Source organism: Panthera onca, chromosome B4 (genome assembly GCF_046562875.1).
Source record: "Panthera onca isolate mPanOnc1 chromosome B4, mPanOnc1 haplotype 2, whole genome shotgun sequence".
Taxonomy (NCBI): domain Eukaryota; kingdom Metazoa; phylum Chordata; class Mammalia; order Carnivora; family Felidae; genus Panthera; species Panthera onca.
In genome coordinates this window covers 6,409,372-6,436,624 of record NC_138345.1, presented here as the reverse complement: position 1 = coordinate 6,436,624, position 27,253 = coordinate 6,409,372, and the positions used below count along the sequence as shown (strand labels likewise).

The 27,253-nt window shown below is 47.6% G+C and overlaps 1 protein-coding gene across 6 annotated transcripts in view; it reads left to right on the top strand.

Moving 5' to 3' along the window:
• SFMBT2 (Scm like with four mbt domains 2) overlaps positions 1 to 27,253 on the top strand; it is a 220,159-nt gene that overhangs the window by 148,726 nt on the left and 44,180 nt on the right. For all 6 annotated transcript variants that reach the window (XM_081796040.1, XM_078450465.2, XM_081796039.1 and 3 more), the window contains 4 exons: positions 3,875 to 3,957; positions 10,128 to 10,254; positions 23,405 to 23,518; positions 26,641 to 26,683. In XM_081796040.1, coding sequence (XP_081652166.1) covers positions 3,875 to 3,957; positions 10,128 to 10,254; positions 23,405 to 23,518; positions 26,641 to 26,683 — 367 coding nt within the window. The remainder of the gene's footprint in view (positions 1 to 3,874; positions 3,958 to 10,127; positions 10,255 to 23,404; positions 23,519 to 26,640; positions 26,684 to 27,253) is intronic.

The window sequence follows — 27,253 nt, the reverse complement described above, 5'->3', positions numbered from 1 at the left end:
GGCTCTGAGCTGTCAGCACAGAGCCTGACGCGGGGCTCCAACTCACGGACTGCGAGATCATGACCTGAGCCGAAGTCGGACGCTCAACCGACTGAGCCCCCGAGAGCCCCTCAAGTAATTTTTATTAAAATAATATATGATCATTATTGAAAACTTGGAAAATACAAAGAGATAGAAGAAAAACACATCCACGAGTCCCACCATCCAGATAACTATGTGGATAGTTACCACTACGACATTTTCCTTGCATTTCCTCTGGTCTTTTTCTTTGCATACTTTCATAAAAATCTGTTAATTCTGTATATGCTTGTGCCAGGAAGTCTTTCCATCTAGACCTATAGCAATAATGTTCTCATAATTTTTTTTTTCACAAACTATGCAGTTTCGTGCCTGTGTGATTTTCCGTGGACCTTAGATAAGTCATATATCATTTCCTATTTTGGGATGTAAGGTTGTCCCACTGATAATAATGCCATTGTACCTTAATGTGTAACACTTTTTCAGCTTTTAGGACCGTTGTGAAATTGTTGTGTCAAAGTTCATGAACATTTTACTGCCAAATTGTTTTCCCAAAGAATTACCCACTTGCAGTCCCAATAGTAATGTTTGCAAGTGGGGCTGTTTTGTGCCAATTAATTTGTATCATAAGGAAATGGGTCATCGACCTGTTCTCTTTTGGACCTGTAGCAGTTGGAACTTCGTTCAGAATAAACACTAATAAAAGCTTAAATAACTCCAGTGGCCATGGTTCAACAGTCCCCTGTGGCAGCTTGTTGAGGATTTTAACAGCCCAAGGGGTTTTGATTTCCTTTTATTTTCTTTTCCCCTCTGCTATTTTCCTCCCTCCTGGGTTTAAAACATGTTTTCGTAGCTACAGTTAAGCCTTAGTACTTCTTGTTCTGTCTTTGTTGATTAATGAGTATAATTGACCCCTGTTGTCTCTATTATACAAGCCACAGCAATTTGTTTTTATGTAGCATATATTTTCTGAGCTGTCACAAAACTGCCTTACAAAGAGAGAGCTCATTATCTGCCTGAAGGAAAGGAATTTTAAGTGATGAAGTGAATAAAGGTCCCTATGAGAAGGAGGAGGAGAAGTCTAGGCTATTCGGATGTTGAAGGAACAGTGGGGGCAAAATAATCCATTGTTGCTTAGGTACCGGGCCAGACTTGGTTAGATCTTGAAATTGTTAGATTAAAAATGGCTCCCCGTAGAGACAGTCTTGAAGACTGATACAGAAGCATGGAATGTAGGTCTGAGAAACCATAGAGCATGACATTGGATGGAGTGGGTTGCAGCCTATGGGAAGTTCACGGTTACGGACACGATTATAGAAATCCCAGCTAAATGCCTCTGGAGGGGGAGTAGAGGTGGCTTGTAAGTTGGAAGGTTTTATCTGAACAGATATTGACCTTAAAGAATATCCAGATTTCCATGTTCTATCAGAAGATGGCTTGTTTTTCATTTATGTAGTTCCCCCCTGCCCCACCATTTCTTCTTTGCCCCCGTGATCTTGATGAGATTTTCCTCAGCTCACCAAATGAACTAAGGAATCAGCAGAGGTCGAGGGGAAGAGACATTGCGACACAGTGCGATCTTGGCTTTAGCGAAGTCGGTCTGCCACAACCCTGAGAAATGGGGTCCTTGTGCCTCGGGAACCATCTTGTCTTCAGCTAGTCTATGGCGAGCTCCTCTGGGGAGCGTCCTGTCACATAACCTCTCTTCATCAACCCTGCCACACTTTCTCGGAGGAGAAGAGGAAGGAATTAACCACACACAAGGACGGGCACAATTCCTAAGCAGCAGCAGTTACTTAATCCCTAACGATGGCTCTGAATTATGGAACGCGACAGCTGGAGGGGCCTTGAAGGTCACCTCTTTATTTTGTGAATAAGGAAAGTCAGACACGGAAGATTTTTTGCTTCTTCCTGGTTTCATCCAGTTCCTAGTAGAGCCGGCTCTAAAAACCCAAATGCTCTCCTTTCATATGGTTGTGTAGCTTCTCGGCAGTTTGAGTTGTCTTTTGGCAAACTCTTCTGTTCTTACACGTTTAAGGCGAGGATTTGATCCAGAATAGCTCCAGACGAACTATTCTCAAAGTGCAAGGTTCTGTTCATTGTAAAGAAACTTGCAGTACCTTATTTAAAGCATATTTTGTTTTATTCTGTTTTGTGGGTAAGCGTTGAGAAAAAAAAAAAAAAGTTGGTTTGGTTCCTTCCAGAAACCTCTGATGCAAGAGCCGTCTGGCTCTGGAGAGAGGTGTTGGGGACAAGGGCAGGTAGGAAAACTTTCAGAATCTCTTTGAAACTAACTACCGGGAGTAACAGCATCTCAGAGCTGTAAGATGTTTTGCCCCCTTGTTGGTAAGAAATGAGGCCTTGTCAGCCTTTGTAGAATGACAGGGAGGTCATAGGAAGAAAAGGGGTGCTTCGGCCATGGATGGTCAGCAGGGTAGGGGGGTTCAAGGATCAGCCCCTGGGCCAGAGGAGTACCAGTCCTTCTTTGCTCACCCCATCCCGTCTTCTAATGAAAACTGTGTAAATTGAGCTTCCTCAATGAAAAGAATACTTAGTATCTTGTACTCAGAGGTACAGACGGAGGTAGGAGGCAACAGTCCCTTGACTTTCTTTCTTCAATGAGGATCTTCTGTACTCTCCTTGTAGCCGTGGGGTTTAGTAACTACAGGTCCCCATGTGATGTGAATTCGCAGGTGTGGAATTTACGATGATACGGGGAAGAGAAAATGAGGACTTGGCAGGACTTGGCAGGTCTTGGCTCGAAAACATAGTTAAGAAATCCCTCGTGGGTTTATTTTCCATGCACTTCAAACCCATCAAGGGAGAACGCCCAGGTGAGGGTTAGGGCGACGTTGTCCGCCGTTCTGACGAATCCTGATTGGTAGAACGCTGTTCGTCCTCATCGCCGTCCTTGGTTCACAAGAAGCACAAATAACACCCGTATGAAGAGCCGTCCCCCTATCTGGGTTAGAGCGCACACCCAATGCTGTGCTTATGTTCTGATTTAGAACTGTTTCCTCTTCCCACGACCTTCCCAAGACCTTCTCCCATGGCTTGTCATGGTGGGCATGATGGATGTACTTGAATTGCGTCCCCTCCTGCCAAATGAAACGAAGAAAGAGAAGAACCCACTTTGGCAACATCGCTATTCCATTACGCTTATTAGCACGAGTGAAGAGCTGTTTCTCCAAACAACCCCTGCCCCCACCGTGTCTCAGAGGTGCCCCCCCCAGCGGGGCCCCCAGAGGGGGCCACCTTTCCCGATGCTCACTTCCTTCCTCTCCCTGGATGCTGTCCGAGGACGGGCTGCCCGCCCGCACCCCCCGGCCTCTGGAGGCTCTCTTTCTCACGAACACCTCAACTCCTTGTTTGCTGTTTGTTTTACTTTCTGTTACTCTTTAAAAACCCTCCCCCAAGGTAGTGTTTTCCAATAAAGTCTCACGGTTTTCCACGAAGATATCGAGAAGTTCACAGGAACTCTCAGGCTTGACGTGGAGGGAGGTATCACTGTGTTTTTCCGCAAAACGCACTGTGCGAATGGGTTGTGTATAACATCCTGTCTCGATGCTGCTGCCCCAGAGCACGTCCGTCCACCAGCGGGTGCCGATGTGGGTCAGTGCCATCCTTCATGCGGTTTCAGACCCCACATCGCGGTCACGATGGAACACCCGCCCTGTATTTCGTACTTTGTGTTTTTCCACGCGTTCCCCGTGAAGTCTGACGTGCCGTCAGGCACGAGAAGGGACTTCACCCTCTGGGGTCCTGTATTTTCACCGCTTACTGATTTAACTAGTGACACCCTCTGAAGCTATTTATTGGGTTAACGCTGTCCTGTCTGTGTTTTCGCCCCGTGCAGGTTACTCTGGCCAGGACTTCGACTGGGCAGATTATCACAAGCAGCATGGGACCGAGGAAGCGCCTCCCTTCGGCTTCAGGAATGTAAGGAGCTTGGTGCTTGCTACTGCTTTGTTCCTAGATGTTGTTCACCGTGAACTTTGTAAGTTGCTTCCCGTTCGTGAGCAAGACGAGTGTGCTGCCGTGGACCACAGGATCCTTACTAAGCTTTCGTAGTTTTTGCAAAGGCCTCCTTCAGCTTGTGTGTTAGGGTGACTCTGGGGTGTTGGAGCACAGCCGCTGCTACGTGTATGGTGGCTCGGTATAAGTTCATGTCTCACTTATGGAAGGGTCCGGTGTGTTCTAGATTAGCACAGGCTTCTTACTACGGTGAGCCTGGGCCTCGGGAGAGCCTCTGGCTTCATCCCCTGAGTCTAGTGAGCAGATCAAATAGCAGCGTGTGTGTGTGTGTGTGTGTGTGTGTGTGTGTGTGTGTGTTCACACGGGTATACTTGTTATAGGAGTTGGTTGTATCAGGTGGCTTATCAAGTATTCATTTAGACTGGATCAACCCTGGGAACTATGAAAAGGCACATGGATTATTACGTCTGTATTCAGAATGAGGCACCGATGTATACAGCCTAGTGTGTTGAACATGCATTTAGTTATGAAAGTTAATTCTTTATACTAAAGAAAAAGACTCAGTCCTCCAGTTGGGGACGGCAGGCATCACAGTGCAGAGTGCTTCCAAATCAGAGACCTCTTCTGGACGCGTCCTCCTCCAGCCGCTGATTCCTTGCTACCCCACCGATAACTTGTACTACGGGGATCACGGCACATGACAGCTGAGAGGCGGAAGGGGCTGGCTCAATCGAGAAGCTCACTACCGAGCGTAAGTCCAAGGTGGATTTTGAAGAATTAAGTAGGTCAGTCACTGGGTCAGCTTGACCCCATAAATGCAGAAACACATCCGTGGCAGAGTCGGAAATCGGGGCTCCTGAAACCAACAAAGGGACTTTCTGCCAGCTGATGCTGCTTTTGCACAAAGCTGGTTCTTCTGCGGTGCACGGAAAGATCTGCGTGGTGAGGTGCGGTGGTATGTGCGGTGGGGACCCTCCCCCATACGTGTACGCGCTCGGAGGTGCCACCGAGAAGGTAGCCGCTGGTTAGCTCCCGGGGCTTATCAAGTCCAGTGCAGTCTTACTAGCCCTTTTACAGTGATAGTGCTTGTCGCAGAGCCCTGGCCTCGTTGCCTTGCAGTTAGGATCCTGGAGACACTTAGCACGTCCCCAGACCCCTTCGAAGTTGTGCTTTCTACCCGACCAAAGACATATTCGTTCCCTACCTCTTCACCCTTGGGAGGAAGATCCTGACGTGTCCCCTAGTTTCGTGAGTAAGGAGGCGTTTCTTCTGCGACAGTACGGCTCCACTGTCCTCTGCTCCCGTTCAGCCAGCAGCTGGCCAAATGGGATTTAATAGAGGAAGTAGCCACATCCCCAGGTGGCCTCTGAGCTCCCAGGCTTTAGCTACCAGGACGAAATCTGTTTTAATGACTGTGCTGGCGTATTCATTAGGAATGCAGTTGTTACAAATATGCCCGCTTTGTTCCCGGCTCTGCGTTTATGTAATCGACAGGATTGTCATCTGCCTGTTGGCATAGGTGTTGCATTCCTGGTGCTCTGCTGAATTTTGTTAGCTTGCCTCGAGTGCTCTTTAAGGGGATGCTTATCATGAATTCATTTTTTAATCACGCATCTTGTGTGCACTAGAGGAGAGGGGGTGTGGAAGTGGCTGCATGGGAGACATTTCCCCGGGGATGTTTAACAATCAGAGACGGTTCTGAGATGGATTGACACAGCGAAATGCTTAGTAAAATAAACTCACGGGTAACAGGTTTGCCATTGATCTTTATAAATTACCCTCAAGCAGCGAGTTGAAACGAAAATAGGTTATGCGGTTGTAGCTTTCCCTTATTAAGGAGGATCAAATGCATTTTAACTTACTTAGAGGCTTTTCAGGCAGCCTATCGAGTCATATTATCAAAAAGCTCAATACATAATATGCACGGATAGGCAGGATGACTTGTAGGAAAACAGCCTGCCTAGAATTTTCCTTGGTTCCTATTTCCAAAGAGACATAAAGGAGAAGAACAAATCACTTTCTTATCGCATATGCTGGGTCATTTTGTTCTGGTTACATAAAGATATAATTGACCTGCAACTTAAGGTATATAAATAGATACGTGAATGCAAATTAGCTTGGCCTCCTCCCACGGGTCAAGTAAGGATGTAATCTCTTGGTACTTACAGGAGCCCGTTTACTTCAGTTTATGCATTTCAAAATAGATAACATGCAGTATTGTAATATCTGATTAAAATTTATAGCAGCGGATGCTTTGGGAAAATCTTACGCTCATTTTAAAATAGTGCGAGAAGGGAGTTTTGCTTGGAGTGTCGGCTGAGCTCCTGCTGAATTGACCCTCCGGCAGGTAGCAACTGCGGCTCCTGTGCAACTAGCTGAGGGATGTGGAGAGTGAACAAAACGGGCAGATCTGGAGGGGAGCAGGTGCTTGCAAGGAAGGAACACTGTGGGGTGACCGTGTGATTCTTTTCAGACTTCTGGCCTGAGGTCAGCCGCAGTGGACAACGTAGGAGACGACAAAAGCAGTGATATAAAACTCACGGTCTTTCTGGCCTGATGAAGCAGATAACAGAATGTGAGCAACCACACCTGTTGGAAAGTGAGAGGAGTCTCAGATAGGGAAGAGTCAGGAGAGGGAACCGCACATTCTGTGTATACACTCTGCCTAAATCTTTGGCTGATCCGCAGAGCGTGTCTTTTCCAGGCAAACTCCAGGCAGCCTAGCTAAAGACAAAAGGCTGAGCTGGGATCTGAGCTCCTTCTCAAGAGACAGAGCATGTAGTTTGAGTCCAAACAAGTTAACTGCTTGCGAACACAGAAAACCAGCACTCTCGGGAAGAACATAACACAATCCAGAGTCTATGCGACACGACATTGAAAACGTCCGGACTTCAGAATTGGTCAGCACACGAAGCCGTAGAAAAATCGGACTCATTTTCTGTAGAAAGGCTAATCGGTAGAGGCCAAACCCAGCATGATCCAGGTGTTGGAATTAGCAGACGTGTGTTCGAAAACTCCCGTTAAAACTCCGCTCAGAGGCATAAAGCAGTGGCTCCCAAAGTGCAGTCCTGAGGCCAGCCTCCAGCACCACCTGGGAACCTGTTGGAAATACAAAATCTGTAGCCTCACCGCAGATCACATGATTCGTGAACTTTGGGCTAAGGCCCAGCAGTCTTTGTTTTTTTTTAAAGGTTCTCCAGGTGACTTAGATGCTCGCTAAAGTTTGAGAAGGAAAATATGAATGAGAAAGTAAGAAGTTAGGGTTCTGTGTCTCCCCCCTCCGTCCTTCCCCAGCTCACACTCTCTCTCTCAAAAATAAACAAACATTAAAAAAATATTAAAAAAGAAAAAAACCTTGGCCAGTATTTGTGCAGACTCTTAACAAGAAAGGTCTTTGCTACTTGACATTCTACACGTGGCTCAGAATTTTCCTCAATGTTGGGAATGAGAGCAGGAGAGCTCCTCTGTGTTGAAGAAACAAGGGCCAGAATGTACCAAAGCAGCTGAAATTATAAATGAGAAAGTTCTGGAATCTCTGTGGGACCCAAGCAACATAAATACAAAGACACCCAACATAGTTGAACTGCTGACAACCAAATGTAAAGAGAAAAATCTTGAAAGCATCCGGAGAAAAAAATGATACGTTTCAAGTAGAGGAACAACGTACATAGCGAACTTCTCATCAGAGACAAGGGGTGCCAGAAGGCAGTGAACCAATGTTTGTGGAGTACTAAAAGAAAAAACCCACAATTCTACATGCACCAAAGGTAACATTTCCTGAATGAAGGTAACAGACAGTTCGGGGCGCCTGGTGGCTTAGTCAGTTAAGTGTCCGACTCTTGGTTTCAGCTCAGGTCATGATCTTGTGGTTCGTGAGATCAAGCCCCGCATCGGACTCTGCACTGACAGTGCAGAGCCTGCTTGGGATTCTCTCTCGCCCCCCCTCTCTCTGCCCCTCCCCTGCTCACACTACCCCCCCCCCCCATAAATAAATAAATGTTTTTAAAAAAAACCTGACACTTCACCAAGGAAGATACACAAATGACAAAGAAACATGTGAAAAAATGCTCAACGTCACTCGTCGTAGGGAAAATGCAAGTTCCAGCCATGATCAGCTGGCACTGGACACGTATTGGGTTAAAATTTGCAAAAGTGCCAATACCAAGTGCTGGTGAAGATGTTTAGCAGCGGGAACACCACACACTGCTGATGGGAACGCAACATTTGGCGGTTTGGTGGTTTCTTAGAATGTTAAACGTACATTTCCCATGTGGTCCAGCAATTCCATTTCTAGAGAAATGAAACTATGTCATAGGCTACGTTGTATTCCCCCAAATTCGTATGATGAAGTCCTAACCCGTAGTACCTTAGCACGTGAGGAGTATGTGGAGTTAGAATGTTTTTTAATGTTTGTTTATTTTTGAGAGAGAGAGAGACAGAGACAGAGACAGAGTATGAGCACGGGGAGGGGCAGAGAGAGAGAGAGAGAGACCCAGAAGAAGCAGGCTTCAGGCTCCAAGCTGTCAGCACAGAGCCCGATGTGGGGCTCAAACCCATGAACCGCAAGATTCGAAGTTGGACGCTTAACTGACTGAGCCACCCAGGCGCCCCTGGAGTTAAGAGTTTCTGAAGACGCAATTAAGGGAGCATGAAACCCTACGGGTAGACCTTAATCCAAAATGAGTGGTGTCCATACAAGAAGTGGAAATTAGGATGCAGACGGCATGCGGGGAGGAAGGAACGTTCGGAGATACAGGGAGAAGGTGGCTGTCTACAAGCCAGAGAGAGTCCTCAGAAGAAAGCGGCCCTACCGACACGTTGATCTCCGACTTGCAGGCTCTGGAACCGAGAGGTGAATTTCTGTCGATAAAGCCACCCAGTCTGTGGTATTGCGTTCGGGCATCGCAAGCAGACTGATACACCCTGTTCACACAGAAACTTGTGCTTGACTGTTTACAGCGGCTTTATTCACGACCACGAGCAATTGGGACACAGCTCGGATGTCCTTCAGGTGGCTAAGGGGTAGACCGTGGCACATCTACAGAAACTACTCAGCAGTACAACAGAATGAACTTTCCGTTCGTGCGGTAGCATGGATGAATGTCAAATGCGTTTTGCTTAAGTGGAAGAAGCCGGACTGCACCGTGTATGGTTCCGTTTCTGTGATATTATGGAAAAGGCACAACTCTGGGAACAGAAGACGGGCCCGTGGTGCAGGAATTGGGAGTCTGGGAGGGATTGATCACCGAAGGGCCAGTGCAAAAGCATTTCGGAGGTGAAGGGACTCCTCTGCGTGTTGATTGACGTTAATGACCGTACGACTGTACGGGAGCCTCAGGAACAGGGCACCGAAAAGAGTGAATTTTCCTACGTGTAAATTTTTATTTTTATTTTTATGTTTATTTTTTAATGTTTGTTTATTTATTTGGAGAGAGAGAGGGGGAGGGAGAGAGAGACTCCCAAGCTCAGAGCCCGATGCGGGGCTCGATCCCACCACTGTGAGATCACGACCTGAGAGCTGAAACTAAGAATGGGACACTCAACCGACTGAGCCACCCATGCGCCCCTCCTGTGTGCAAACTTTTAAAAAGAAGTGAATTTAGAACGTAAATAAAAGTAAGCCCAAGGCATACATGTAACACAAAGACCATTTCAGATAAAACCATGGGGATTCGTCACCAGTAGACCACTATAAACAACGCTAGTGGGTGTTCTTCAGGCCACATGGAGACTCAGGCTGTCTCCTCACACCCTCGAATATGCCCAGGCGTGATGTGAGTGAGAAGCATAGGGAAGGAAAAGAAATGATTTGCACGTCCGTGGTCGCGTGGAAATAAGGGCATGCGTGGGTCTAGAAAGAGACCATATCCACCCTCTCACTGGACAGATATTATTAGGCGCCTGCTGTTTGCCCGCGGAGTTCTAGCTCTGGGATGAAAACAAACAGGGCATGGTTCTTTTCTCGCGAATGGCAGGAGAAACCTTTGTCTTACGGAGGAGATCCGCGTGCATCGCGTGCGTGTGCGTGCGTGCGTGCGTGCCTGTGTGCTCATGTCCCCGGCGGGCCGCTCTGTTGCTGCGCGATCCCCTGCTGTGGTGCCCTCTGGCTCAGTGTCCGCTCTTTTCTCTTTCAGACGTCATTCAGTCGGGGTTTCACAACGAACATGAAACTGGAAGCCGTCAACCCCAGGAACCCGGGAGAGCTCTGCGTGGCCTCTGTGGTCAGCGTGAAGGGGCGGCTGATGTGGCTTCACCTGGAAGGTACGCACCGTTGGCGGTCGTTCTGGGGAACTTAGGGCGCGTCTGGAAGCGGCAGGGTGCGCGTGGTACTTCTCAGAAACAACGCCTTTTGCCTTCCTTTTCCTTAAACAGATCTGAAATTATTCAGTGTTCTTAAATGAGTCAAACTCATCGAACACAAATTTGTTCAGAGTCTCTCGTCTTGACTCATGATTTCATGAAAGGAGACACTGGTGTGATAATTATGTTTGGAACACAGTGGCCTTTTTGCATCTGTGATTATAAACGCTAGTGTCACAATTAAATTAATATGAGCCACTAACACTGGTATTTGAGGTCTTGGATATTATGAGGATAAAATTATATATTTGCAATTTACTGTGAATAACACTCTGTACGTTGGTTTCTTCCATGGATCTTTAGTTGTACCTCGAAATAGTAACTAGAGATGACTTTCTCCCTAAGTATGTAATACACAAGATTTAGCCTTACGTGTTTAATGATGTTTAAACTGTTGTTTATAGCTGTAGTTTGTTTATAATTGTGCAGATAATTCACAGAACATTCTACTTTATAAGCGGAACCTTGATCAGATTTTAGATTTGGAAAGACTACATTTTGTATGTTTTGTTTCCAGTGAGGAAGAATTCAGATCAGTCTGATCTGTAAGGTTTTTCCCATTTTTCCGTGATCTGAATTCTTTGGGTTTATTTGTATCTCAGTCTTGTGACATTAATTATTTTAAACGTATATGGAAAAACAAGACTAGTCGCGAATGAGAAAATCGTGGTAGCTGTCTCGGCCCATATTTTAACTGTCATGGCATCCCCTACCGCCACCGGAATGGAAAGTTTGGAAGGCCACGGAAGTGGTGCTCGTATCTTCCTCCTATCTCTTTAGGAAGAGCACATCTAAAAAGCACCAAAAGTTGTGAGGCTGACGATCTCCTAAATAGTAGAGTCCAAGGGAGTGAAAAGGGGAGAGAACAGTGACGGTAGGTGAGCGTCGCCTGTGTCCTCAATTCCCAGGAAAACAGTTTAAAATGTTACCGTGGTTTAGGATTTCAAAATCAACTTGAACTAAAAGAAAATCTCAAAAGGTTGATTGCTTGGTGGCTCTTCGAGTAAAATGGCCTCTAGTAGGAATCAGCCACAGTGCAGGCAGACACAGGCGGTACGGGGCGCTTTCTGCAGCCGCGGGAAGAGAACGCGACCTTACTTCCGTCACTGCGTGTGAAGTTGAGTCACCTGCTGTTGGAAACACAGGATCCCTTCCGTGACTTCCCATCGCTCCATCAGACTTGCCACCTCATACTGGGCTAAGCCATGTTGCGAGATCGGGACCTTGCTTGCGTGATTCATTCGAAAGCAGACGCGGTAAAGTTCAAAGCCCGTGTTTCATCATTATTTAGCACATCGTCGTTAAAATTCTTTGGCAGTCATTATTTATTTAGCGGTTTGTAGTTCCAGAGTGCTCTACAGCTGTTAATTACCTAACACAGACACGCAGGCAAAGCGTGTCCTGATTTTTATAGTTGGAGGAACGTTACGATATGCCTGGGGTCAGTTTCCTTCTCCTTGTCATCTTCGTCGCTTAATTCACCCAACCCTACAGATTCCCAGTTCTTAAAAACAGGGGTGAGCGGCAACAGGGTAGAGTTAACATTTCTGACAGGCTTTTCTCCTTAATATTGTTTTTCACTGGGATATAAATTTCCATTTTTATAGCAAAGAAATGTGAGGCAGCTCATGTCAGCTGTTATTCTCCAGAGTGCTTTTTTATCCTGTAGCAGCGAGATCAGTTAGCGTTAGGAAGCAGAGCAGAAAATAAGTAGATCGTCCGTTTTTTCCCAGCCCTTACTCATTAAAAAAAATTTTTTTATGAACAGTTTGTTGCATATTATCCACGTGGAATTCTTGATCAAAATCCTGTGTTTGTTGGATCGAATAAAGTAAAATCCCATTTTGTCTCTTGGCTCTTGATTGTATTTTGGGTTTTTTGGGGGGCGGTTTGTTTTGGGCCCCCACTGAATATTACCTTTTAAAGTGCCAGTGAACTTAATGGCATTTATTTCTTGTTATTCCTCAGTTTTATGTATATACTGTTCTCTTTCCTTTGTCCTGGGAGCGCATGTTAGAGATTCGCTATGGTCACTTTGTGGCCGTTAAGTTATTTTTATGATGATGGTGATTCTGGTTATAGACCGCTTACTTGACACTTGAAACAGATCAAATACTTCATAACAATTCGTTAGTTATTTTTATGCATTCAGTTGATTTGAAGTATTTTCAGCACATGGCTAATCGACCACTTTTAGGTAATTAAAATGATCATTTTCTACTTAATACGTGACGTCTCTGGAGGTCGGTTCTTTAAGTGTCTATAAAAGAGCTGATGTTGAAGGGGGGGGGGGCCATGGATGAGATATGGGAGACGAAGGTAGTATTGCTTTGGGTGCACATTTGAAAGAATTGGGAGCTCTCCAGAACCGTGGATGGTGAGTGCAAGGATGATGGGGTTTCTTTGATTTAGAGAGGACGTTGCAGTGTCAGTACTCTGCTCGAGGCGGTCAGATCGATAGTTATAAGCATTACCCGTATAGTAGAGGTTGCTGTCCGTGGTGATGTCTTAGCGTCACGGCCCTGCATTCACGCGTCTGTCCCCGCCCCACACCAGGTCCTTCTACTTGCGTTCCAGATGCTTGTCCTCGGGGACGAGGAGGGCCTTCACCCGTCCTCATGATGCTTTAGCTCCCTGAGAGGGCTTACAGCTTTGCAATGCCTTCCTTGGCTTCTCTTACCCCTTCGTTATTAATCCTGTCCTCCGGTTTAGAAGAGATGTGGGAAGCTCCATGTTCCTGAATACATGACTTTTAGCCTTTGCGCTAACATTCCTTTGATGCCATAAAAGGTATGGCCACCAGCAGGCTTCATTTCTGCAAAGTTATGTGGCCCTTTTTGTTGCCTCCACTACAGAAATTTTTGAAGAGAGCTCTGGAAGGAGACACTGAAACCCGGTTTTGACCTGGGGAGCGCTGTTGCACATGAAAAACAGGCAGGGGGACTCTCTCGGCTGGTGTTTCGTTGTGCTTTGGGGGAGTTGGTGCCCGCTGCTTTCGGTTCTGATCTGTCATAAAAACAAACACACAAGGACAGAAACACGAAGACGACCTAGAGTCTTCAGGTCTGCGGAGACGTATGAAAATCTTAAGAACAGGGAGCTTGGGTATTACCGACATCTCCTAATCTTTATTTTTTGCTGCCCTCTGAAACGAAACCTAGAGAAAATTAAATTTTTCCACACTCAGTCCTGGAGAACGTACTGTGTGAGTGTCAGTCTGTGAAGTCTTCGCCGGGTATAGCTTCGGGCAGTAGCTTCCTGGCGTTCAGGACTCCCATCCTGTCACCGCGAGCTTCACATCCCCCATCAGCAAGCACCGAACACGCAGGGCTGCGCGCCCGTGGTCCCCGATTTCCGCAGACGAGCGCCCTCAGGAATAGCCGGCGGACTCTTGAAGTCTGAGCCTCGTGTAGGATTTCAGCGGAGGGAGTTAAACGTAAGACGCTCTGACGGTTCAGGGACGGATGTGAGGTCTCCTTCTCCCCTCTTGACAAATGCATGCACTTTGGAACCGTGCAGTGACACTCCCTGATTTGTCTGATCTTCTCTTGGCTTCTTGGCTGCGGTGAGCGACGTAGGCCTGCCTCTGCTGGTTTCCTTTCCGCCACTGGCTCTAAGTGTCATGCACCCTTCAGAGTTGGCACAGGGCATGTCCCTGACCGGGCCAGGCTTGCGGGGTCCTCACTCTGACACCCGCTACGGCCAGTGTCCTGAGTCGGGTCACCTGGGTCGTTGGGGGAGACAGCAGGAAGGGGCAGACCTTTCACGCTCAGTGCACGGACTCTCACATAACGCCATTTCCTGGCCTGGTCGTTTCCCTGACCTGGTGCTTCTGACTCTAAGTCAGAACGCTCTGGTGCACGTTTTCTAGCACGTGAACCTCCAGTCGCCTGCCCGGCGGAGGCGTCTACCTGACTGTGTGGAATCGACAAGGGGATTCGAGGCCTGACTGATTCCTAGACTTGGAACCAGGCGCCTCTCCTCAGTCCCAGCCTCTCAAAGGCTCCTAGGCTGTCCTCTCCTCATCTGCATGCGGCCCAGAGGCTGAATTGGCTTGCTTCTTGCCTTCCTTGCCTTCTTACTTTGCTCACTTTCAAATCTGATGAATGAATGAATGAATGAATGAATGGGATAACATACTAAGCAAGGGTAATGGAGTTTCCCACTCGAGCCCCTCATGGCAAAATTGATTCCATGCGGCATAGGGGTGAGGGCTCAGACCAGGGGGGAGTGAAGAAGTATTTAATGGAGGGTTTAGGTTGTTCCTATACCAGAGTCCTGGAAAATTCACTCTATCTTGAATCAAGTCACATTACTGGAACTGAGAATGTGCTGACCTCCCCAGGATGGTCCCCATCCCAGAGCAGATTTTTACATTTGGGATGGGACAGACCCCTTTGAGATTCTCCTGAAAGCTGTTGCCACTCTGGAAGATACACTTGCACACATACACGATTTTGGGTGCCATTTCAGACGATCCATGGACCCTCTCAGAACAGCTCTCGGATGGACCTCCTTGGAATTCATGGATCCCAGATGAGAATTCCCGCAGGAGACCGTCTCAGGAGCTGCGAATAGATGTTGGTTCTGTGTTGTCCCCCGCGTGGCTTCTAGACACAGGTGGCTGCTTTGTTTTCAGTGAAAGCAAGTTATAATTTCAGCCCCTCGGGAGCACTACCTGCAGTCAAGTGCTCAGTGGTCACGGGAGGCTGGCGGCTGCTGATTTGGACAGCACGGATCTAGAAGTCTGCGTCCTTGCAGGAGACTCTCTGGGACAGCACGGTTCTAGATGCTCCGCTCCAGTAAAAAGTGAGCCTCTCGGGCCTGTCAAGGCCCAGAACTCAGATTTTCTAGAAGTGTGGGGCAGTAAAGCGCAATCCACCCTGTTAAGTAGCTCAGTGGCAGGCTAAACGCGTCACTTATTACCAAGGGGAAATAAGGTTTCTGGACTCGGGAGCTTAGACACTGGAGGGACAGTCTGTGTGCCCTGATGTCAGTCAAGAAACAGAGTCAGTGTTTCTTTTTTTCTTTTATTTTTTTTTAATTTTTAAAGTGTTTATATATTCTTAGAAAGAGAGAGAGAGAGAGAGAAAGTGCAAGTGGGGGAGGGGCAGAGAGAGAGAGAGGGAGACACAGAATCAGAAGCAGGCTCCAGGCTCTGAGCTGTCAGCACAGAGCCCGATGTGGGGCTTGAACCCACGAACGGTGAGATCATGACCTGAGTCAAAGTCAGAGGCTTAACCGACTGAGCCACCCAGGCGCCCCTGAGAGTCAGTGTTTCAAGCAAGACGGGATTGTGCCTGGAAACAAGGTGCCTCTACGATCACTGAGAGAGCTGCAGACAGGAGCTGCAGTCAGGAGGCCACTGGGGGACTCTTCATTTCAGGAGCACTTTGGAGTCCCAAGGGCAGGAAGCCTCAATCGCTGGCCCGCCACTGGCTTAGCTGCAAAGCGTGTGAGGACACAGTGGCACCCCTGCAGTGTCTCCAGGGACCGTTGAAGTTCATGAGCAGAAACAGAAGTGTGGAGCCGGCTGCTGCAGCCTTCGTGGCCTTTGCTTGCTGGCAGGAGGACCGCCCCGGCCTCACGCTGCCCTCCGCACCTCCCATGAGTAGAAAACCATTGGTGGAGCATGCTCTGTCCTCAGGATCATCGTGCAGGGGAGCCTGGGAGTTTGTTTCCCAGCTCTGTATCCCCTGAAGACAGGAAGGCGGGAAGTGGTGCGCAGGTCCGGTTAGCGGTAACCGGCATTCCCTTTCTCTACCTCATCACCAAAGAAAACCTGGCTGTGTGGCAAATAGAACATGCAAGATCTTAGATCACCTAATGAAATGGTGAAAGCGTATTCTTTTCGTGGAGGTAGCTGGTCAACAGTTCATCGCTTTTAAGCAAAGTAGCGCCGTGTCCGACTTCTGCTCAGGTCACAATCTCGCGGTTCGTGAGTTCGAGCCCCACGTCAGGCTCTGTGCTGACAGTTCGGAGCCTAGAGCCTGCTTTGGATTCTCTGTCTCCCTCTCTCTCTCTCTCTCTGCCCCTCCCCTGCTTGTGCTCTCTCAACCCAAAATAAATAAATAAACACCTAAAAAGATAAAATAAGAAAGCAGCACTACAAGACATGTCTAGTTTACTCTGCTCGCATTTGGGCCAGCACCCCAGCATCTGTGGGGAGACCGGGTGCATTTCCCCCCCTCCTGTGGCAGGTATCATGCCCTTTCCTGTTACTCGTAATCACCTTTCCTGCCTCCAGTTGTCCTCACGCTCAGTTTTATCTCTTTTCTTGATCAGAAGGTTGAGATATGCTCTCTGTCTCCTGCTTTGATTGGTTGTGTTTTTTGTTTCTTTGTTTGTTTACAGAAGTTCCCTGCAGTCACTTAGGATTCTCCATCTCTAGGTTGTTTCTGTCCCTTTTCCTGTTTGCAGTATTTGACCTACGTTGACCCTTCCTTCCCCTGCATCTTTTCCAGAACCCCAGGCCAGGCAGGTTTCTCTTCCCCACGGACTCCTCCTTAGATGAGCATTCTAGGCGTTGCCTGGTTCATCTACCTTCACGCGTAAAGGTCAGAGCTCATCACAGTCTTTTCCCCTGGTGCCCTGTTTACCCGCCTGCACAGCGTCCCCCGTGTGGATGCTCGTGTTCCCCAGTCGGGCGTCACTGTCGTCCCCCCTCCCGTTGGCTCTTCTCCTCGAGTTTCCCCTCTGACCCACGTTAGAAACTAGAAAACCATCCAAGCCAGCAGGCGTAGGGTAACTCACATCTGTGTGCCCACCCCCGTGCCCAAGGAGTCCCCTCAGTGCCCCATGTCCCCGTGAGTCTCCATCTTCGCGGCTCACTGCCACTCCTTGGTCCGGATCTTCGTCCCCTACTCCTGCCGTCGTTCCCTGGGCCCTGCTGCCTTCGTGGGGCCCTGAGACTTGGCTTTGCACCGTAACAGCCATCGCCTTCCTCCTGATACCCTGTGCGTCTGCACGCCTCCCCACGGCACATCCGCCTCCTAGATGTGTGACCTCGGGTGCTTCCTGAGTTTAAAACCCCCTTTCTTATTGGTGCAGCTGCATAAAATGTGTAGAATGGGGGTCTGTACCTCGTAGGATGGTTGTGGAGATTGGCGGAGTGAAGTGCTCCTCGTCGTGTTTGCACCTGACGGTGACGGCTCAGGAAGAGGGGTGGCCTGTGAGCGGGAAGACAGGCGGCCCCTTCTCACTTCGGCCCCGCCTCCCTGCACAGAGCCTGAGGTCCATCAGAACAGAGAACTCCCGTGTCTGTGCACACCTTAACGCTGTCGCTGGCGCTCTGTGACACAGGGCCGTACTGTCTCTGCCTGTCACAGAGCACAGTGTCCGCACAAGAGTTCGTGTGCACTTGGCTCGCTAAATGCTCGCTGCGTATGTAAGGAGGAATCAGTAAAACCCGTGTTTCCGAACGAGAAAGTGATCTAAGATACAGCGGTCCCTTAACAACTTCTATCTTGCCGACTGAATTTTGAGCCAGTGGGATAAAACCAACATTCAAGAGCTCTTTGGTCAGTGTTTCCCTATGCTCGGTTCAGTTCCAGTAAATTCCCTCCATCTCCCAATCTACGGGAGGAGTCTGTTAAAGTGCAGATCCCTGGGGCGCCCGGGTGGCTCAGTCCGTGATTTCGGCTCAGGTCATGATCTCACAGTTTGTGGGTTCGAGCCCCGCATCGGGCTCTGTGCTGACAGCCTGCTTGGGATTCTCCCTCCCTCTCTGTCTCTCTGTCTCTCTCTCTCTGTCTCTCTGCCCCTCCCCAGCTCGCTCTGTGTGTCTCCTTTAAGAAATAAATAAAATAACATTAAAAAGAAGTTTAAAATGCAGATTCCCGGGGCCACCACAGACCTAGTGCATCTGAATCCCAAGCAGGGTCCAGGAATCTGCATTTTAAAATCCCCTTCCCCAGGGGCGCCTGGGTGGCTCAGTTGGTTAAGCGTCTGACTTCAGCTCAGGTCGCGAGCTCACGGTTTGTGGGTTCAAGCCCCACATGGGGCTCTCTGCCATCAGCACAGAGCCCACTTCTGTTCCCGTCTCCCTCTTTCTCTCTCCTCCTTGCGCTCTCTCACTTTCTCTTTCTCTCAAACGTAAATAAACATTTAAAAAAGTAAATAAAGGCACCCTCCCCAGATGATTGTTCTGGGTGCTAGGGTTTGTGAAGGACGCTGAGATCTAACGGGCAAGGTGTGGCGTGGTCTAAAGGAGCTCCCGTCGAGGCCACCTCTCATATATAGGAGAGCAGGTGCAGGAACGTGCCCCTTAAGCCTTCCTGTAATTTGTGGAAGAGTCAGGTGGTTAATAAGCATTTCGCCGAGGCTTGCAAAAACCAAACAAGGGAAAATGCAAATGTGAGAGTAATTATATTTCAAGCCAGCGTGGGTGGTTTTAAAATCTTGAAAAGGAGGGACGGCCTGCTTGAGACAATTTTGGGAGAAGCTGTGTCGGCAGATCAGGGGTTTGGAGCAGGGTTTCCCGAAAGTTAAAGAGGCCGGTCGGACAGTGGGTACGGTCTGCGGGCACAGGCTTTGCATCCTCCCCGGTCTGTTCTGTCCCTAAAGCTGATGCTCGATGAGACAGGGCCTTGGTGGCCGGCGACAGAACTGCCTGTTTCAGGCAAAGTCTTGGGCGAAATGTGTAGCTGGGGGGAAGGCTTTTGGCGGGCGGCTGGCGGATCGCCTCTCCAGGGGCTTTGCTTACAGGACCCACACCTAACTTGGGCTTTTGAGCTGCCGTGAGCATGGACGGGACTGCTGTCGGGCCACCTTCCTGTTTCAGAGGCCCCAGCCCGTCGTTGTCTGCCCGTGGGGAGGGGGCAGGCCTCCTTCCCCTTCTGTGGGGGACGGCAGGGGCCACCTCATCGTGGGGACCGTGCAGGAGGGATATGGGGGCCCAAATAGGAATGGGACAGGCGCTAAACCGACCAAACTAAACCAAACCCAAGCCCAGAAACAAACACGGGACAAAGGAAGAAAAGCGCCCACCCGAAATGCTTTCTCCTAAGGCCCCCAGCGTTCGATTGTTTACGGTCAGATTCTCCTCTCTGGCCTTTTCCTGTGCCTCGGTTTACCCATCTGGAAAACGGGGACGGACCCAGTCCCCGTCGCTTCGGGTTGTTGGTGAAGATCGCACACCTGCCAAGTGTCGGGCCTGCGGGCAGTGCGGCGAGCGTTTGCGGACCCGTGAGTGTCCCTCTCCACACACACACACACCCCGGATCCCCTTTCTGTCACTTTCCTCCAGGTGGCCTGCTTCCTGTCCCGGTCTTGCCATCCACAGCATTGCCTGTAGGAATTTGGCTCCACAGCTGGCGGGGGGCCGTGGCAGTCTGGCTTCGTAGAGGGGCTCCCGCAGACCAGAGGAGGCTGGCGGCCGGCACACGGGGTTTCCGGCCCCCGGTCTTGCCGGCTCCCACATCGCCAAGCAGCTTTCTTCCCTCTGACGCCCCGTCTTTCCATCGCACGCGTGAGCCTGTCACGATTTGCTGCGGCCTCTCTTCCTGAGGGTTCTGAGCAAGGTTGACTTCCTTCCTTAAACACCTCGCGCCTTGGGGCGCCTGGGTGGCGCAGTCGGTTAAGCGTCCGACTTCAGCCAGGTCATGATCTCGCGGTCCGTGAGTTCGAGCCCCGCGTCGGGCTCTGGGCTGATGGCTTGGAGCCTGTTTCCGATTCTGTGTCTCCCTCTCTCTCTGAGCCTCCCCCGTTCACGCTCTGTCTCTCTCTGTCCCAAAAATAAATAAAAAAACGTTGAAAAAAAATTAAAAAAAACACCTCGCGCCTTTCTTCCCTTCCTGCCTTTGAACTGAGGTGTGGGGCTCGTTCTTCCTGAAGCCCGTGCGGTAGGAAGGACAGTGGGACTTCGTGGAAGGGGCGGCCGTCCACGGATCCGACGTCACGGTCGCGGGGTGTAGCGAATCGCGGAAGTCTTCGCAGGCTCCAAAGTGGCTCTGAGAAGTTCATCCGCCTCACGTTTGCTTTGTGAGCGTGGAACGTCTTTCCCTGCTTAGCAGCGAGATGACTCATCGCGGTCTGGTTCTATTTTCTGTGAAGGCCACTTGTCCTTCGTGACTCTGGCCTCTGTGGCAGTACTCTTCAGGCACGTGGCTCCTTTCTTCTCAGAGCGTTCTGTGTTGCGTTGTTATTGTGGTGAAAGTGAGGTTGCGATTGTGAATTAGGCGATTCATTCGCAAGGGCCAAAATGCGTAAAAGTTTCTCTCCCCCTCCTGCCCCATTCCTCAGTGTCTAAGCTCCTTTCCCAGCAAAACAGCCACTGTTAGCGTTTTGTACTTCCTTCCAGGTCTGTCGTATGCACGTATAAATATATGTTATTTCCCCCTTTTAAACAGATGATAACCTACTATACACACACGTTGTGTTCTGCCCTCTGCTTTTCTTTTATTCAACAAAACACGGACACGTCTCTACGTGTAAGTGTATGAAGTGGTTTCTCGATCTTTTCTTACAAATGGCAGAATATCCCATCATACGATATACCATAATTTATTTAGGCAGATAGAGATCGAGGCTTCCCGATGGTTTTTCAGATGTAAGTTCTGGGGAAGAATGAATGAGCGGACTCCATATCGACTGATGCAGCTGCAGTGAGGTCCGGGGTTGAATCTGACCTTGTGTTGTTCACAAGAGGCTTTCCTAGGAAATGGTCAGACTACTGAAGTGAGCCACTAAGCTTTTGCATTGGCAGGTTTGGAGACTCCAGAGTAAGGAGAATCGCCTAATGTTTTTAATGGATTGCTTTTTATAAAAGCTCGTGGGTCCCTGCTCTTGAAAAATAGTACGTTATTTTTTAAAAAGATTATTCCGAGTCCAGCCAGATATATCTAGATATTGCATAAGATTGATAAAGAGAAATAAGGAATTGGTGTCCATCGTTCAGAGGAGGGTTGGAAAAGTTTCAGGGTCAGGAAAACGTCTCTGGGTGATAAATAATCCACTTTTCCACCAGTTCATATTTAATAGATGCCTTAGTGGGTTAGATTTCAAAGTACGAGGAAGACAGGGCTGTAACTTCCTGGAAGGCATAGTAGCTGACACATTGTAGCTTAGAAATATTTGTTTTGAATGGAGAACATGATCAAAGAATTCTAAGGTATGGTAAAGACAGCCATATCAATATATTAATGTAAACACTGTTACAGAAGTGTATATATTAAAGCATTAATACCAAGAGACGTTTGAACCAGCAGAATATTGGAAGATGAAGGTCACAGTTCAGGAAGGAATAGGCTATAAAATTCACCTTCTGCTGCTTTTGGAAGCACTCCTTTGACCTCGAAAATCAGGTTTGCATCTAAACGTTAAGTCCAGAAATACAAATGTCTATCGTAGATGAATTCATCCCCTTCGCACAGTTGTTGAGTAGCTCAGAAACCCGTGCTATTTTAGGGAATCTGAGCGTGAGAACGTGCCCTGTAGTTAATGAGGGAACAGCTCAGTGACCCTCTTCGTTCGACCCTCCTGAGACTCGTGTGCCCTTCGGGACAGGGACGATAACTTCCACATTGGAAGCTCCCTGGCAAGTTTCTTTACTTCTCTGTCTTGCATGTGGTCGTGTTTATTTGAGGATCTCTTTGGCAAGTAGGGTAAGTAGGGTTGAGTCATCCTACGAGACGGAAATGATTTCCATTCACTCGACTGTGTCGAGAAATAATCTCTGTCAACCTGTTTGCCTTCCTTTAACTCATATATCCTTCACGTTATGGGAGAATTAGGCAAAAGGGCATTTGGGATCGGTAATCGTAGTACTGCTTTTTTTGAGAAGGGGTCGAACATCGAACGTGACTAATGGCGATGATCGTGTGTGTGTGTGTGTGTGTGTGTGTGTGTGTGTGAGAATGTGCTGTCAGAGTGTTCACTGGGTTAGCGCTGAATCAGGACCCCACGTGTATCAAATAACATGCTCCTTTACTGCAGTATCTACTTTATGATGAGAAGTAAGGGGTAGGAGCCAGGGCAGCGAATGTCAGAGTTACAATGGGTGGGACCGTCCTACGTCTGCTGGAATCACGCTTCATGAAGCTAAGTTTTGGGGGGGATCCGACTTAAAATTTCATCAGATGTGGTGTGGCGACGTGGATGTGTGAGGGGGTTCTACTGTGTGGTTTTCGCCTTGATTCTCAGTGAAGAAACCAGAGCAAAGCAAGGGTAGGTGCTCAGAGCCGGTGAGCCCGTGTCTATTAAGAGTTCTTCGCTTTTGATTCTTAGTTCACAAGTGTCTTCCTCCAGTGTTTTCTTTTTCTTTCCCAAAGAATTGCTGAGTCTGTGTAGAAGTTTCCTCTTCTCACTAGCTTGCTGGGTTCCATACTGACCCCTATAGCCAGAGCTCCGTGAAACCTTGGCTCATGTTACATGCAGATGTGTTCCGTCTTTCCCAGTCTCGTAGCTGTGGTGCTGATTTGTCACGAGGCATTCGTAGGACCGTGAAACGGGGTGACAGGCCGACCCCACTGGAAAACACACTCCGGCATAAACGGTTTTGTGCAACGTGGCGGCAGTCCGCGGTCCCCCAAGGAGCTCGAAACTAGCAACCCCAGTCAAACTGATCAGTGAATGAGTTCGCTAGAGAAGTTGTATCGTCTGTCTTCACTGCTCAAAACCCGGCTTGCTGTGCCTCACTACTTCCTTTTGACCGTGATGCGAACTTCCCTTGGCTGAAGGTTGACCTTGGCTGAGCAGGAAGTGTGTCTGCTGGCTTAAACGTGTGCTGTGGCCCCGACCGCGAGCTCAGGTGCATTCCCTTAGGTTTCAAGGTGCTTTCAGGCTCCAGTGCCCGTTGTTCCCAGACTCCTCTCTCCGCCCTTCCCTCCGCCATGGGCAGTAGGAAGAGTCTTAGACTTTTGGAGTCTGCACTTGACTTGAGCCCCTTCTACTCTGTTCCAGGCATCGGCATCTGTCGTTAAGACTGTTCCAAGTTTTCTGTTCCATGTTCCGGGGAATGTTTTCCTCATCTCAGGGATGCTTGCATTTTCCTTTCTTCTTCTGGCTCTTTTTGGTAAAATCTGAACCTGTTGTCTTGACTTGTCCAATGCAGGCCTACAGACTCCTGCTCCGGAGTTTATTGTTGATGTAGAATCCATGGACATCTTCCCGGTGGGCTGGTGCGAGGCGAATTCGTACCCTTTGACCACACCGCACAAAACAGTCTGTAAGTATCGTCCAGCGTGGACGGCATCTGCAGCTTGGGGGAGTCAATAGACCATTTTTTTTGTGTGTCTTTTGTTTATTTTATTTTCTTTAAAAGTTTTTTTAATGTTTATTTCTTTATTTTTTAATTTTATTTTTTAATTTTTTATTTATTATTATTATTATTATTATTATTTATTTATTTATTTTTTTTTTTTTTGAAATTTACATCCCAGTTAGTTAGCATCTAGTGCAACGATGATTTCAGGAGTAGATTCCTTAGTGCCCCTGACCCACGTCACCCATCCCCCCTCCAGCAACCCTCAGTTTGTTCTCCATATTTATGAGACTCTTCAGTTCTTATTTTTGAGACAGAGTGAGAGTGGGGATGGGGCAGAGAGAGAGGGAGACACAGAATCCGAAGCAGGCTCCAGGCTCTGAGCTGTCAGCACAGAGCCCGACACGGGGCTCGAACTCACAAACCGTGAGATCATGACCTGAGCTGAAGTCGGTCGCTCAACCGACTGAGCTACCCAGGTCTCCCTGTTTTGTTTTGTTTTGTTTTGTTTTGTTTTAGAGAGAGAGAGTACACGAGCAGGGGAGAGGGGCAGAGGAAGAGAGAGAGAGAGAGAGAGAGAGAGAGAGAGAGAATCTTAAGCTCTAGTGCTAGGCTCTATCCCATGACCCTGGGATCATGACCTGGGCTGAGATCAAGAGTTGGGCACTGAACCGACTGAGCCACCCAGGCATCCCCTTTTTAAAATTTTATATTTATCTATCTATCTATCTATCTATCTATCTATTTATTTATTTATTTTTATGAATAGACAGTTTGGTAAATAGTGTAGCTAAGTTGTAAAACACAGAGCTGCTGTTAGATGTTCTGTGGAGTGCCGATATTTTTGCCTCATGTATGCTTTCAATGTCTTTGTGAGATGAATATTTGTAAGCATCTCACAGGTTGACAAACGAAGTCAGAATGCTAAGGTGGTTGAAGGTCACAGAGTGGCAGAGATAAAATTCAAAATAAATACGATAATATATGTATGTTGTATAAAATAATATATAACATATATAAAATAAATAAAATATGAAAGAAATCTTGACTCCCAGTTTGGTATACAATTCGTTATTTTGATTAGAGAACATTTAAGCTGAATACTGTGTTTTTGTATCATCATGTCTGAGAAAGAACTAGTTTTTCTCATGAGATTTACCCTGAAAGAATCATAATTGACCGTAATAATTTACTGGCATAACATACAAACAGCTACTCTTAGCACTAACCAACCAGTGAGATTTCAACTGTGGTTTGAAGTGTATAATGTCCTTCTGATCACAAAAATGCCGAATTAAAACAATATTAATAGTTAACCCAGAACTAACTCTGTGTTCTTAAATATAACAGTTCTGTCTCTTGAATATATATAGCAGTGTGTGTTTTAACATATGCTGTTGTAGATCATTATCCTGAAATGGGACCTTTAAAAATCTTCAAAACTAATAAATCATGGCATTTTTATTCCATCCTAATGTTTATCAAGAGTATTATTTAAAATGATGAGCCCTTAAAGATAAGGGGTTTTAATTTTTGCGAAATAGATATTGCTAGTATTTCCTTTATTAATTTATATGCTAGCTTTACTTTCTAACGTCCTACGACATGGTTCCCGTATGTAGATGCTCAGAGTATTGCTAGAAAGGAAGCTTCCATCCTGTATCAGTTCTGTTCCCTGATGTCAGATTTTGAAGGGCACTTGAGTCCTAGTCGATATTCATTAAGAGTGGGACAGTGGGGGCGCCTGGGTGTCTCGGTCCATTGAGCATCTGACTTTGCAGTTTGTGAGTTCGAACCCCACGTGGGGCTCTGTGCTGACAGCTCAGAGCCTGGACCTGCTTCAGATTCTGTGTCTCCTCTCTCTGCCCCTACCCCACTCGTGCTCCCCACCCCCACTCACTCAAAAAAAGTGGGATGGTACATTACCTGTGTGCCACAAAGTAAGTAGCCCAGATTACACACAGGTGGATTTTAAGGGATTATTCTCCCCTATACACAGTATTGCTGTATGAATCATCCAACGAGAGTAGTATCTTGGCCCTCACTTTAAGCTATTCCTAAAATTTTGAGCATAGAATAACTTTTTCATTATCAAAGGCATTCTCATTTTTTCTTCTCACTTAAAGTGCCACAGACTCTTGACTCCACTGGCCAGAGAGCCAGGCATGACCGGATTCAGTCACGCATTTGTTCTGAAGAGACAAGCTATAAATCTAAATCCTCTAAACTCCAGTAGCTTTAGAAATTCTGTTCAGGGGTGCCTGAGTGGCTCAGGTGGTGAAGCGTCTGACTCTTGATTTTGGCTCAGATCATGATCTCGAGGTTCATGGGATCAAGCCCCGCGTTGGGCTCTGCGTTGACAGCTCAGAGCCTGCTTGGGATTCTGGCTCTCTCTCTCACTCTCAAAAAATACACTTAAAACTTTTTTCTTGAAATTACACATATGCTGGAAGATGTGGGATTGTCTATGCCAGCATTAACTGATGCCGTGGTCTTAGGTCTATCTTTGGTAAGGTGCTCCGAATACGTTATATAAACTGTAAATCTTCTTGTCGGAAAAATAGTTATTGGCTGGGTTATGTCGATATTCGTCAGACATATTTACGGGGTACTAATCCTCCTTCCAGTAATAATACTTTAGTGCAAAAACATGCCTCTAATCCTAATTTGGGAGTATGCCGTATGGTAATATTATTTGACTTCCCACGCTTTCTGTGGGGAAAAAAAAAAAACAATCCTTCTGGATAATCTTGCTCGCAGCAATTTGTCCTACTAGTTGGATTAGGTGAGTATGATATGTGTGCTCTTTCTTTCTTATTAAAAGCACATTTTAGAATAACGTAGCTAGTGTGGTGGTAAGATTAAATGCACTAAATTCTGTTTAGACTTCATTTCTGATGAGTCACAGACTAATGCTAGAAGAAACTGAGGTAAAATTGTGGCATGAATAGAATAACTTTTCAGTGTTTAAACCGTTACTTTAAAACTGACACAGTTTTTACTTGAAGGCATTTTTTAAAAAAAGCTGTTGCCCAACTAGTGAGCAAAGCTGATTGTCCTTTTGCCCTGTCTTGCCTGTTTTCCAGCACAAAAAAAGAGAAAGATCGCAGTCGTGCAACCGGAAAAACAGTAAGTTTTTGTTTCTGTTTTCCCCCCGAACTGTGCGATCAACTATACAGCGTTGTCTTTATGGAGGGCAGGAGGCGTCGCTGTTTTCCTTAGGGACTTAGCTAGCACTTGGCGCCCTAAAGGTGACAGCAATGTACGATGCCCCCACGGTCACGCACAGCTGCCCCTGCCCCGCACGCAGCACGCGGGCGTCCCTGGTCGCAGCCGGCCTGCCAGGCGGCCCTCGGCCTGATGCCAGCTCTGCCGGGTCCCAGCAGGGTGCCCTCGAGGAAGCCGCGTTTCTTCTCTGCCTTTGCCAGCTGGCTCCGTTTTCTTCATAAAAATACACTGAGGGAAAGGAATTTAAGACCAGCATTTTTGCATCTCCCCAGGCTCACGTCGAAATAAAATGAGATGTAATAATAGCTGTATTGTCACTTGAATGCAAGTAACAGTTTGGGGGGCATTTTTCGTACCTTCGTTTCGAAACGCAGTGTATCGGGTTAATGCGACTCCAGGTGTGTCTGGAGGAGGCTGAAACAGAGAGGAAGTAATAATCAACCGTCCCACCATGGAACCCAAATCTGAATT